General features: G+C 48.6%; 1 protein-coding gene across 1 annotated transcript; it reads left to right on the top strand.

Moving 5' to 3' along the window:
- The first annotated feature begins 11,007 nt into the window (after positions 1-11,007).
- On the top strand, positions 11,008-12,770 carry LOC123058641 (microtubule-binding protein TANGLED1). Its single transcript, XM_044481348.1, has 3 exons — positions 11,008-11,278; positions 11,379-11,521; positions 11,623-12,770. Exons 1-3 carry the CDS (start codon positions 11,174-11,176, stop codon positions 12,506-12,508), a joined length of 1,134 nt encoding a protein of 377 aa, XP_044337283.1. The 5' UTR covers positions 11,008-11,173; the 3' UTR covers positions 12,509-12,770.
- Positions 12,771-14,224: the final 1,454 nt, after the last annotated feature.

Raw genomic sequence — 14,224 nt, 5'->3', positions numbered from 1 at the left:
CCTGCATTCTTTCGCTCTCATTCCTTGCTTATTTCGTTTGAACCGGAGTGGTTACTTGTCCTTCCTTGTCGCTGCAGCTCTTCATTCATGTCTTTGCAACCCCAAGGTTTTCGCAATGTTCCTTGTTCCTCTTTTCTAACGGAGTGTTTTCAACTTCGTTCATCTCCGTTGTATTCTTTTCTCAAAATTGTGTAACCTCTCAAGGTTCTTTGGGTTTCACTCGCTGGACAAGAAGCAACTTAGTTTACCTTTCCTCTTCCTTTTCTGTTTCTCCCCGGTGCCAACCTAGATCTCGGGACGAGATCCTCTTATAGTGGTGGAGTGTTGTAACACCCCGGATGTAACATTCCATATTTGTAACTCCAACTCTTGCCATTTCCGACTATGTGATATGATTCTTCCTTCGTGATTGGGTTTTTGTCTTCGTTTTGCTTTTTGCTCATGTCATGCATTTTGCCATGTCATCGTCCGCATTGCATCAGCATGTTTTCAGAACTCGTGTCCGTCTCGGTCTCCCTGTTCCTTCCGTTGTCCGTTCCGAGCCCACACACACTTGCACGCGCCTGCGGCACCTCTGAAATATTATTTTATAAGTGGCCGGAAAATGTTCTCGGAATGGGACGAAAGTTGGCGTCCGGTCTTATTATAGTGTAGTTAGACCGCCTGTCAAGTTTCATCGCATTTGGAGCTCGCTTGATAGCCCATCCGTTAAACATATAGCGGCATTATAGTCGGTTCATTCGTCGGACGTTTCGGTCCCCGAAACTGCCACTGGGCCTCTCCTTCTCTTCTCTCTCTTTTCTGAGCCCATCAAACCCCTCACCTTCTTTGACCATTCCGAGACCAACCGTGTTTTTGATTCCCTCTTGTCAAACCACCTAATCCCTCTTTGCCCAGTGCATCGACCCCTCGCGTGCGCGTCCGAAACTCCCCTCAACCCGACTCAGACAGTCATGTCCGACGTGTTTGAATCGTCTCCAAAATATCTTCGTTTCTCCATTAGACCCCCTAACCTTTTATTCTTGACTGTTCGATCGCGATCCGATGATCAAATTTTCTCCAAACCCCCTCTAGTCCATATGCTATTTATAGCAGATGACCCCCAAACCAAATCTAACCCAACCCTAATTTGTACGAGGTTTGTCCCCATCGCCGCCGCCGCCCAGTCTCGATCCACCTCGGGATCCCCTTCTCCTTGTTTACCTCCACCCACCAATAGGAGCCCGAGCTCTTTCTCCCCGACCCCGAGCACTTGATCCACCTCGCCGGTGCCTCCTCCTCCAAATCCGATCAGGAGAGGAGCTCCCGATCTGAAGCTTCCTTGCGCCCGCGGCCCAGTGCGTCCGTGCCCAAGGCCTCGCCTCTTCCTCCTCTGCCCGGCGCCTAGCGTACCCTCCATGGATTGGGAGCTCGCCTCTGCTTCTGATTTGCGCCGCCCTAGGAACCGACGACGCTGGAGCCCCACCTCACCTCATCACCTTCTTCGCGGGAGCCGCCTCGCCTCCCTGTGCTCCCTCCTCGTCGCGCGCCCAAGGGACGCACCCGTCCCGAGCTCCTCATGCTCGTCCCCAAGCTCCCTTGTCTCTGTGCCTACAGGAGCTTCCGCCACCGCGTCGTGGTGTTGTTCCCCTGCTTCATCACGTTCGGGGTCTCTACCTTGCCAGATTCGAGAACCCGCCGCCCCGCCAAGTACCTCGTCGGAGCACCACATCGCCCGCTTGTTCCCCTGCTTCAACAGAGCGCGGCGCCATGTCTGCCTCCTCTGCCTCGCGCTCGTTCGCCGCCGCCAAGTCCCTGCGCCCCTGCCTCATCCCTGCCTCCAGGTCGCCGCTCTGCCGCCGGAGACCAAGCTGCCGGAGCCCCAAGCCCCTGCGCCTCTCCGCCGCTCGCTCGCTTCCTCTGCTTCGAACGAGACGGCCACGCGCCCTGGTTGACTTGTCCCAGCGCCAGCGTGGACGAGATCCGCGTCGCCCTTCACCCGCTCAGCCCCGCTTGCCTCCTCGCTGGGCCGCCGATCCAGCGCCCTTGGCCCAGCTCCGCGCCCTCAGCAAGGCCCACACCAGCGCGCCCCTGCCGGCCTTCCTCTCCACCGCATGGGCTGAGCCCCTCTGGCGAGGCCCAATCCACCTCAGATTTGGCCCACGTGGTTTTTTCTCTTCTGGCGAATTTGTCTACTATTCCAGGAACTGCCAGTTTTACAGATTGGACCCTAAACTTCATGCATATAAAACTCATGAACCATGCATCATATTAAAATGTTTTATATATGTAAAATGCTTAGTTTATCATGTACTTTCATAATATGCAACACTCATCCATGTTAAAAATGTTTAAATTGTTGTTTGCACTAATTTGCTTAAATGACATGTTAAAATGATTTATTTCATAACTAATTAACCGTAACTCTGAATTAAATAAACTTCATATGTAAATGGGGTAGAAAATGCATAGTTTAACATGTTGCACTTTATTTTCCTGTTTAACAACAATAAAATATGGTCTTAGGCAGAACAGTACCAAATCAAAAATATGCACACGAGGATTTTCCGGAATTGTTGTTTGTTATTCCGGCCTCATTTAAACTTGCCTACATAAGTAGTTTTATTATGTTTCACCTCTTGCCATGTTTAACAACATTTAATATTGTTGGATACATAAACTGGAGAGAACTAAATAAATGAATGTGGTGCTTTATTGATATGCAACTCGTTGCATATTGAGCTACACTTAATTTGTAGTATTGTTTGGCGCACTTTGCCATGACATGCCTTTTTGAATCGGACATGCATCATACTTGGTTGTGCATCATGCCATGTTTATGCTTGTTGGTTTACCATGTTGTTTGCTTCTTTCCGGTTGTTGCTTCTTCTTGATAGTTTCGGTAACATTGCGTTTGGGAGGATCCGTTCGACTACGTTGGTTCGTCTACTTCATGGTTTCAGTCTTCTTCCTAGCGGGATTGCAGGCAAGATGACCATTACCATCGATATCACTTCTATCTTTGCTTGCTAGTTGTTCGCTCTATTGTTATGTCGCGCTACCTACCATTTGTTTATCATGCCTCCCATATTGCCATGTCAAGCCTTTAACCCACCTTCCTAGCAAACTGTTGTTTGGCTATGTCACTGCTTTTGCTCAGCCCATCTTGTAGCGTTGTTAATTGCAGGTGAAGTTGAAGATTGCTCCATGTTGGAACATGTTTATGTTGGGGTATCAAAATATCTCTTATTGTAATTAATGCATCTATACACTTGGTAAATGGTGGAAGGCTCGGCCCTATGCCTGATGTTTTGTTCCACTATTGTCGCCCTAGTTTCCGTCATACCAGTGTTGTGTTCCTTGATTTTGTGTTCCTTACACGGTTGGGGTTATGGGACCCCCTTGACAGTTTGCTTTCAATAAAACTCCTCCAGCAAGGCCCAACATTGGTTTTACCATTTGCCACCTATACCTTTTCCCTTGGGAGCTGCAGCCCCGAGAGTCATCTTTATTTTAACCCCCCCCCCCCCCCCCCGGGGCTAGTGCTCCTCTGAGTGTTGGTCCAACCTAGAGCCACTTGCGGTGCCACCCCTTCACCCGGGGTTTTTGGTTGTTGTACGTAGTGTTCATCCGGTGTGCCCTGAGAACGAGATATGTGCAGCTCCTATCGGGATTTGTCGGCACATCGGGCGGTCTTGCTGGTCTTGTTTTACCATTGTCGAAATGTCTTGTAACCAGGATTCTGAGACTGATCGGGTCTTTTCGGGAGAAGGAATATCCTTCGTTGATCGTGGGAGCTTGTGATGGGCTAAGTTGGGACACCCCTGCAGGGTATAAGCTTTCGAGAGCCGTGCCCGCGGTTATGTGGCAGATGGGAATTTGTTAATATCCTGTTGTAGAGAACTTGACACTTGACTTAATTAAAATGAATCAACCGCGTGTGTAGTCGTGATGGTCTCTTTTCGGCGAAGTCCGGGAAGTGAACACGATTTGTGTTATGTTGGAACGTAAGTAGTTCAGGATCACTTCTTGATCACTTGTAGTTTCACGACCGTTGCGTAGCTTCTCATCTTGCTCTTGTACTCGTATGTTAGCCACCATATTTGCTTAGCACTTGCTGCAACTCGACCTCATTACCACATCCTATCCATAAACTTAAATAGTCTTGACCGCGAGAGTTTTGAGATTGATGAGTCCTTGTGACTCATGGATACTTCCAAAACAATTGCAGGTGCCAATGATACCAGTGCAGGTGACGCAACCGAACTCAAGTGAGAGTTCGACGAGGACCTTGATCGTTACTATGTATCGTTCCCTGATGATCAATAGTGGAGCCCAGTTGGGACGATCAGGGATCTAGCATTTGGGGTTTATCTTACTTTTCATTTGGATTTGACCGTAGTCGGTCTATGAGTGTACTTTGGTGATGTATGAATTATTTATATATTGTGTGACGTGGCGACTGTAAGCCAACTCTCTTTATCTCTTTCTTCTTCATTACATGGGACTGTGTGAAGATTACCCCTATTGCGACAAAATCACCATGCGGTTATGTCTCTAAGTCGTGCCTCAACATGTAAGAGATATAGCCGCATCATGGGCGTTACAAGTTGGTAATCAGTCAGTGATCATTTCGACCATTTCGAGATAGTCGTCCAATATATCAATCGTCATGTCCGTGATCACATCCAGGACTAGTCGAATATAGTCGAATATAGCCGAATATAGTGGTCCAATATATCAATCTTTATGTCTCGACCATTTCGAGACTCCTCGTCATGTCCGTGATCACATCGAGGACCCCGAACTACCTTCGGTACATCAAAACACATAAACTTATAATACCGATCGTTATCGGACGTTAAGCGTGCGGACCCTATGGGTTCGAGAATTATGTAGACATGACCGAGACTCGCTTTCGGTCAATAACAAATAGCGAAACCAGGATGCCCATATTGGCTCCTACATATTCTATGAAGATCTTTATCGGTCGAACCGTTATGACAACATACGTAATTCCCTTTGTCTATCGGTATGTTACTTGCTAGAGATTCGATCGTCGGTACCTTCATACCTAATTCAATCTCGTTACCGACAAGTCTCTTTACTCGTTTCGTAATACATCATCGTGCAACTAACTCATTAGTCACTTTGCTTGCAACGCTTCTTATGATGTATATTACCGAGAGGGCAAAAGAATTGCTCAATGTACATTTGAAAAAAAATCAACAAGTATTCAGAAAATGTTTAACATATATTTGAAAAATGTTCACTATGTATCTAAAACTGTTTTTATACATATTAAAAAAGGTTCAACCTGTATTAAAAAATGTTCCTATTGCGACGGCTCACTCAAAAGATCGATGAAGGCGAGAGGAGCAAGCATCTCGCACTAAGTGATACAATGCTCTCTCGGACCGCGTGGGTGTTGAACAAACGCACGTGTACAACGTGTCGCGCTCTTATCTTGATCTTCCGGTTTTATGAAGGTTAAGGAACATTTTGGTTAGGGTTTTTTTCACGAGTTTTATGGATTTTATTTTGGTTTTTACACTTTTTATTCTCTTATTTTTTGAAGGTTTTTGAAAGTCAGGAATAATTTTGACATTCTATAATTTTTTTGAAATCCTAGAACATTTGTAATTGATGAACGTTTCTAAAATGTCCTGAATGTTTTCAAAATTTCATGAACATTTCTGAGAATTCATTTTTTAAAAAGTTCTGACATTTTGTAATTTTGGAACATACATTAAATTAGCGAATATTTTATCAACACTATAAACATTTATACATTCCTGATCTTTTGCAAAATATGTGATTTTAAAGAAGACCGTGAACATTTTTCTAGCATTTTTTAATTCGTGAGCACTTTATATATGCTGGGACTTTTTAGTGTGCGAATATTTTGATGGGGAAAAGACCTGCAGGCGGTACTGAAAAAATTGGATTGACCAATTAACGTGCGGATCCATGAGGGGAGCGCCAAGTGCGCGTTTGCTCGAGAGGAGCGCTCGCTTACAGGTTTTTTTTTCCTTCTCCCCGTTTCTCTGTCGGTTTTCCTGTTTTTCATTTTAGGTCTTTTACTTTGTGTCCAGATTTTTTATATTTTTTTGGTTTCTTATTTTTTTAATACTTTTTCCCTTTCCTTTTTCATTTAAAATTTATGAATTTTTAATCCATCCAGCTTTAGTATACAAACATTTTTTTCTATGGCATGGATTTTTCCAAAAAGCTATGGCAATTTTTTTACGTTTTCATGGATTTTTTAAAACATGTGAAACATTCTAAAATGCTATGAACTGTTTTGAATGGCATAACTTTTTCGCAAAAAATGGGTGAACAATTTTTTACATTACATGAACATTTTTTAGAAATATTATGAATATATTGTTAGACATATGAACACTTTATTGAATGATACAAACCTTTTCAAAAATCAGTAAACAATTTTTTATATTTTATTAACATTTTGTCTAAAATTTCATAAACACATTTAAATGTGTGATTGAGGTATGAGCATTTTTGAAATGTCATGAAGTTTAAACTTTCATGAACATTTATTTCCACGGAACGCATCGGCTTTCTTCTAGAGATGCGTTGGTCTCTCAAATAACAAAAAACTTTCACGCATGCCACCCGGCAGTCCATTAAGCTAAGCTAGAATCATAACAAATCAAATGACGCAAAGAACAAATCAACCACATACGAAAAGCTTAGGTTTGAGCTGGCTGGTTTCCTACCGCTTGTCTACAACACAATCACCAATGAGCTGGCCCAGAAATCCATTTGTTCTGTGTACGCTCAGCTCTCTCCTATGTTGTTTTTTTCCTACCGCTCAAAATGTTGTTTTTTTCCTAGTGCTATTGTACTTTGCTACATTTCACCCCCCCCCCCCCCCCCTAAAAAGAGAATTTGTTATCATTCTTTCAATTTTTTTGTAAATTCCAAAATATTATAAATACCTATATTCCAAAAAACTTATTTCACTAGAAAAAAATTGCAAACCATGAATTTGATTTTTTAAACTCTGTGTAGAAATATAGCTTAATAAACATAATGCTGATCAGAGTCAATAAAATATTTGTGACTCTTAAAAAGTGCGCACGTGTTTCAATTTTTTTGTCAATTTATTAAAATATTGATATAATAAAAAAATTAAAACATATATTTTGTAGCATTCAGAAAAATGCATGTTAGGTTTAAAAAAATCACACATATAAAAAATATGTCTATTTAAAAAATGTTTCATCATGCATTCGAAAAATGGTTTGACACATTAAAAAATTAGAAACATTTATTTGAAAATAATAATTATCATGTATTTGAAAAAATACGAAAACTATATAAATAAAATAGATATATACCAAAAGTATACGATGCATTTGAAAAACAATAGACATCAAAACATGTATTTCAAATAATGTGCATCACTTATTTATTTCTAAAGTAGACATCAAAACATATATTTGGAAATATGTTATTGTCTATTTAAAAAATATTACATATGTATAAACTGTACAATGTGTATGGAAAATGCGGACATGTATTGAAATAAAAAAAAACTGATAAACTAGAAATCCAAGGAGTACCGGTGAAGAAACAGAGAAAATCGAAACCCAAAAGAAAATTGCTGTCAACCGACACAGAAAACCAAAAAAAATAATATTAAAAATAAATATTTAAAAAATGATGAAAACCATAAATGAAAGCACGGCAAAAGAAAGAAAAAGGAAAAAAAATAGTAAAAGCCAAGCCAGTCGGTCTGACAAAAACACCATACAATGCCCGAGCGGGCATTCGCTACAGCAACCCATGTGAGCGAACGCGCTAACTAGAAACCCTAATTGCTAGGCCGACCCATACGCACGGACCAGTCGGTTTAGCAACCACAGTATTTGAGATGGATGACTACAATTGCGCGAGATTAGTTAATCACATGATGATTAGTACTCTCTCTGTAAAAATAAATAAGAGCCCCACCCACACTCTTATATTCTTTTACGGAGGGAGTAATTCAGACTGCATCAAACATTTCTTCCCAAACTTTACCGAAAAAGGCTTTCGCCCCGCTTTATATATAAAGCAAACCACCAGAGCCATACAATACCACAAGGTTAACCCACACACACACAGAGTAGCACAACACGAAGTACAAGGGGTTCTGCTGAGGGCACATCTCAACAAGCCCTGGAAATAAACAAAGGGGAGCGGTACAACCGCAACGTTCGACATAGCATCAAAGGATCTAATCCGGCTCGGGGGGTGGCGGGGGGAGAGACGGAGCAAAGCGGAGAGCCATCAAGCGAAGGTCGGTGATGATGGAGGTGATGGCGTCGCGATCCTGGTGACGGCTAAGCGGCCGCCAAAGCTGCAAGAAGCCATACAATTTGAACACAGCGTCAGTAGCACGTTGAAGGGGGACCCGTTGAATGATAAGCTTATTTCGAACGGTCCACAACGTCCAGGCGAGCACCCCAACGAGCAGCCACCTAATGTGGCGGCTGGAGAAGGGGGAGGACTGAACCTCAAAGAGGAGATCAGGGAAGTTGGTATGACACCAATGGCCACCGATGACCTCTCGGAGGCAGCCCCAAAGAAACTGGGCGGACACGCACCAGAAGAAGATGTGATTCGAGGTTTCCGCCGTCCCGCATAGGGGGCAGATACCATCACCGGGACCCTGGCGCCTCAGGACCTCCACGCCCGACGGGAGCCGGCCACGGATCCATTGCCACATGAAGATTCTAATCTTGAGGGGGACGCGTATAGACCATATGGAGTCGAGGACGCTTGGTCCGGGAGCATGCGCAATGGCGCAGTAAAGAGACTTCGTGGAAAAGCGGCCCGAGGGCTCGAGGCGCCAAGATAGGCGGTCGTCAAGGTGCTGCGATAAGTCAGGCTCATGGAGGGCCACCGTGTCAAGGAGCTCATGCCAAGTGGCAACCTTCGGCGGCCCAAATGGCCGCTGGAACGTGAGACGCCCTAAGTCAATAAGGGCCGACTCGACGGAGATCCTGGGTTCGACCGCTATGGAGAATAGGTCAGGGAACCGGGCCGCGAAAGGGAGATCCCCTGCCCATCGATCAAACCAAAAGAGCGTGGCCGAACCGGTGCCAACGACGATGGATGTCCCAATGCGCGGGACTAGGAGGAGCTGAACAACAGACTGCCAAAACTGAGAGCCACCCGACCTGACGCAGAAAGCGAGGGGCTAGTCGCGCAGGTACTTGCGACGGATGATTTGCAGCCACAAGCCACCATCGCCGTTAGCAATGCGCCAAAGCCAGCGAGTGATGAGGGCCGGGTTCATGCGTTTGGAGGACATGATACCGAGACCGCCCTGGTCACGGGGCTTGCAGATGTCCGGCCAACGGATCATGTGGTATTTCTGCTTCCCGTCCTCGCCAGCCCAGAAGAACCTAGTTTGGATCGATCCAATCTCGTGGTGGAGCGTTTCGGAGAGGCTATAGAAGCTCATGATGAATAGGAGGAGACTGGAGAGGGACGAGTTGATGAGGACCATGCGAGCCGCCTTAGAGAGCCACCTGCCCTGCCAAGGCTCAATACGGTGTTGCAGCTTGAGGACCGAGGGACGGAGGTCGGCCACAGTAAGGCGCGAGTCACTAATGGGGATCCCCAGATAAGAAGTGGGGAAAGTCCCAAGCCGGCAGTTCAGGCAGTTAGCAATACTCATGCTCTCAAAGGGGGAGTAGCCCAAGACCATCACCTCGCTTTTAGCGAAGTTAATTTTGAGGCCCGACAGATGTTGAAAGCAGAGCAGGAGAAATTTGATGTGCGCGATCTCAGCCTCTGATCCCTGCAACATAATGATGGTGTCATCGGCATATTGGAGGAGGGAGACGCCCCCTCCGTCCACAAGGTGCGGGGTGATGCCGCTGATGTGGCCGGCAGCCTTGGCTTTATCCAGGATAGAAGCCAAGGGATCAACCACCATGTTGAACAGGAATGGAGACAAGGGGTCACCCTGTCTAACCCCACAGAAGGTGGGGAAGTATGGGCCGATCTCTCCATTAATGTTGACCGCGGTGTGGCCGGATGACACCAACTGCATAACCCGGCAGACCCAACGATCATCGAAACCTTTCCGAAGCAATACTTCCCGAGGGAAGGACCAGCTAACCGTGTCGTATGCCTTATAGCGCCCCTGAATGAAGGCGAACTGATTCGGGTGGGTGATGCGGTCAGCCAAAGGGGCCACCCTATTGGCGTACCCCTTTGCGAGGATGCGGAAGATCACATTGATCACCGTAATGTGCCGGAACTGGCGAATGTCGGCGGCACCCGGGACCTTGGGGATCAAGGTAATAATCCCGTAATTAAGTCGGTGGAGGTCAATGTCGCCTACATAGAATTCCTCAAAGAGGGCCATGATCTCCGGCTTGATAGTGTGCCAAAAGGTCTGAAAAAACTTAACTGGCAAGCTATCAGGCCCCGGGGCGGATGTCGAGTTCATGCCTTTAATCGCAAGCTAAACTTCCTTCTCCGAGAACGGAGCCGTGAGGGCCACATTCTCCGCTTCCAACACGCATTGATCGCCCACCCAGAAGGTAGGCGCAAGAGCCAAGCCCCATGCAAGGGAGCCGTAAAAAGGGCTTTATAAAAGCCGTCAACACGAGCGCGGAGTTCGGCCACGTGCTGCAGGCGCGGAGTTCTTCCCAAACTTTCACAGCCACAATCCTTGGCATACTCGAAAGAAGAAGAAAAACGGCACAGTCCTTGGCGAAATTGAAATCCCAACCACATTATTTCCAACACTTTAGTCCTCGCTGCAAAATCAGCTGGCCCGGCCGCCCGGCACTGTGCAAATTGAAATCCCAACCATATTTTTCACTGCCTTTATTTGGAATGCGTACACTTATTAGCTGGCCCGGCCAGATTCCAATTCCCGTCATGTGGCAAAATTTCCGTATTGTACTATACACGGTAGGGTGGGCCCCGCTGCGCTTATTACGCGACCCAGCTGTGCCGCTCAAGAAAGTTCCGTCCGTCCCCGCCTCAGTTACTCCCCCCGAGACTCCGAGAGCCAAGTAGCCGTTGGGCCGGGGCGACCGTTGGCCGCAGGCGTAGTACCAGTCGTCCGTCCGTCTCTGCTCTCTACAAACCCACGCCTGCTCCTCATCATCAGCCCCCTCGCCCACCGCCCAGGCCAGGCAGCAACCGCCGCACGACGACCATGGTCGCCAGGAGCCCCAACGCCAAGCCGGACCGCCAGACGGCGGCCGCCGTCGCCGCCGCCGCCGCGCTCAACCCCGCCCTCGTCAGGGAGACCCTCAAGAAGGTAAGGAGCAAACAGGATCTTGTTTCGGTCAAGTTTTGGGGAGAGGTTGTGGCACGGGTCTTGATGGATTTGATGGGTTTGGTTGGGGGTGCGCGCGCAGATGGACAGGTGCATGGCCCGGCTGCAGGAGCTGCAGTACACGGTGGCCGGCGGCGCCAAGGTCGTCTCCGGGGTCAGCCTCAGCCCGCGCAGCACGCGCGGCTACCTCCGCACCAGCATCCGCTGCAAGCAGGAGACCGTCAGGCAAGTCTCCCTCTCTGTCCACTCTGCCGCCCGGCCCGAACCGGGGTGGTTCGATCTCTGCCTTCGCTGACGTTGCGGCGCGCGGATTGATGTCTTGGCAGGATGAGGGGCACGCCGGCGCGGAGCGGATCCCCCAAGGGCAAGTTCGGCGGCGGCGAGGGCGCGGCCCAGTGGCGCCGGATGTCGCTGCCGGCGATGCTCCTCGGCGAGACCGTGCTGGAGATCGTCCAGGCCAGCCAGTTCGCCCGGGACATCGTGGCGGTCGCCGATCCGCCCAAGACCCCGATGCCCGTCTCCAGGACCAGGAAGGCCACCGCGGAGCAGACGCCGCTCCGGGCCCGCCGCGCCAAGGAGAAGCAGAGCCAGCGCGGCACGGCGGGGGCCGAGGCCGGCACGCCGCCGTCGCGCGCGCGCGTCCGGTCCCGGATACAGTTCAAGCCCACCTCGCCCCTCGGCCGCCCGTCGCTGTCGGCGGCGAACAGGGTGTCCCCCAAGAACCGGCCGTGGGGCAAGAAGACGGTGATGTTCCCCAACCCCACATTCGTCGCTCCCGCCTCCTCGGCCGCGTACGCCTCGCCGTCGGCCACAAAGAAGCAGAAGCGGTCGAACAAGGCTAGGTCCCCTGTCAAGGCCGCGCAGACGCCGCACAAGTTCCTGGTCAAGACGCCGCCGAGCGCCCTTGGGTCCAAGCTGAAAAGCCATGGCAAATTGCTGCCCAATTCACGACCCGTCGCCGTGTCGCCGCCAGGGAAAGCACAGGCGGCGTCCGGGAAAGCCCGGCGGTGCTCATTCTCGCCGTCCAAGTTGGCCACAAGGCTCGTTTCACCGATAAAGGCGAGGCTATCCTTCATCTCGCCAATGAAATCGAGGACGTCGTCGCTGAGGTGCCGCGACGGCGGCGTCGGCGTGGGCGGCAGCATGATGAGTGGACTCAAGCAGCGACCCGTCGTCAACTTGACGGCGCGGACTGTCAGGATATCATCTTGATGTGAGGCGATCAATTCAATCGTGGTGATCTTCAGCGCCTTGCGGACATGAGCTCTGCTATACTAAAAAAGTGCGTGCCACAAAGAGAAACTCTGAAACTGTACATGGGTTAGTGGTCTATATGGATCCGTTACATTTCGTTGGATCGTGGGAGTACTTGATCTTGTCTGGATGGTAGTTTTAATCTGGATCTTGTTGGTTTGATCAACCAAACAGTAGCTGTAAGTTCCTGGATAAATAACACATTTTTCAAGAATTTCTACTCGGTGGCCTGATGTTTCCTGAGTTGGGCAGCAATTCGTTCATTTCTAGCCAGATTCGCCGTGTGCGGCTACCTTAGGAATTGGGAATCAGGGGCATCTGTGCGTGAGCTGTCCTGCTCGTTTCGTGCTCTAGCTCGCGGGCGGGTCTCCGGCTTGATCCGTCCTACGGTTGCTGAGGGCCATGGTGATGATCCCCGGCTGTGGGATTCAGCAACTCATTAGGTTTATCCCCCGATTTTATTACTGCTCGTTCACTGCCCTAGATGGGACTTTTTTTAGTTCAAATTTCGTCACGAACGAGTGGTTGGATTTTGCATTGTTGGCCCTCGGTAGCTTTGTCGAGACGGTCCAAAGTTTGATCTGAGCATCGATTCCTGGATTGTATACTGCAAAGATGGCCACTGGGTAAAAATGCTTGCTTATAGTAGACACTTGACAGATAGTTTGTGGTAAAAGTTGATCCTGTACCCCTTTTATATAGTAGACACTTGAGATAGACTAGGATATATGTTCTGCCTTGTCTTGTACTCGAAGTTGATCTTGTACTCTTATATATACGTCCACGAGGCTCAAGCAATAAATCAATGATCCCACCAGTCCTTTATGTCGCTTCTAACGGTAACGGGTCGCAGTTTATCAATCGGCGAAGCTAAGTGGGGGGTATTTGCTCAATTGCGGAGAAAGAAGGGCATTTTGGCCAGGGCAGCATGGGACATTTTTGTCAACTATTAGTCTTGAAGTTTTGGTGAGAGAAGGGAGTACAGACGTGCAGGGAGTGGTTCATGGCGGCCGTGGCGCGCGGCCAACGGAGAAGGGGTCGTGCTCCCCCGGCTGCCCCCGCCGCTGCGGCTGAAGACGACGGGGAGGAGCAGCACCTCAACCCCTTCCTCTCTGGACGCAGCACCCTCTTCCTCAAGAGTCCAGTTCAGGTGTGTGCTATCTTGTGGTTGATCTGTTTGTGCTGCTGGTGCGCTTCTGGATCGTTCATCGGGTTGTATATGTTGTGATGTAGGAGCATCGCGTCGCGGGCGCGGTGGGTGGAGGAGGCTGGTGCGGGGCAGAGGTGTTGGACAACAAGGAGAAGCTCTGGCCTTGGAGCTGAGCACGAGCTTCGAGAGGTCGTGAAAAGATGCGGGGCCTTGGAGCAGAGTCTAACAGAGAAAGAATCCGAACTTGCCAAGGCTCATCAGGCCGCATGCGATGCCCAGGGGGAAACCCAAGGTGCCCTGCAGGAGATCCAAGAGGCGAGGAAGATCGCGGCGGGTAAGGCTTGTTCCATGTAAGTCAAGTATTTGGGGAGAGAAACATGTTTCTTAATCTTGAGTTTGGATTTCTCCAGCGGTATTTGCGGAGCTGCCACGCAGCATATCTGATGCCGCACAATTCTACCGAGCCGAAGAAAGGAACACTGCGGATAAGCTCTTCTGGTCACAGTATCTGGCACCAAATTATC

The sequence above is a fragment of the Triticum aestivum genome, chromosome 1A (assembly GCF_018294505.1).
Source record: "Triticum aestivum cultivar Chinese Spring chromosome 1A, IWGSC CS RefSeq v2.1, whole genome shotgun sequence".
NCBI lineage: Eukaryota > Viridiplantae > Streptophyta > Magnoliopsida > Poales > Poaceae > Triticum > Triticum aestivum.
Note: the sequence above shows the minus strand (reverse complement) of the source record. Positions and strands in the feature narration are given on the sequence as shown.

Excerpts from the sequence above, each read along its gene's own strand:
- LOC123058641 (XM_044481348.1), top strand. The coding sequence starts at position 11,174 with ATGGTCGCCAGGAGCCCCAACGCCAAGCCGGACCGCCAGACGGCGGCC. Across the intron at positions 11,279-11,378 it reads TCAGGGAGACCCTCAAGAAG|ATGGACAGGTGCATGGCCCG; the intron begins GTAAGGAGCAAA and ends GTGCGCGCGCAG. Across the intron at positions 11,522-11,622 it reads TGCAAGCAGGAGACCGTCAG|GATGAGGGGCACGCCGGCGC; the intron begins GCAAGTCTCCCT and ends ATGTCTTGGCAG.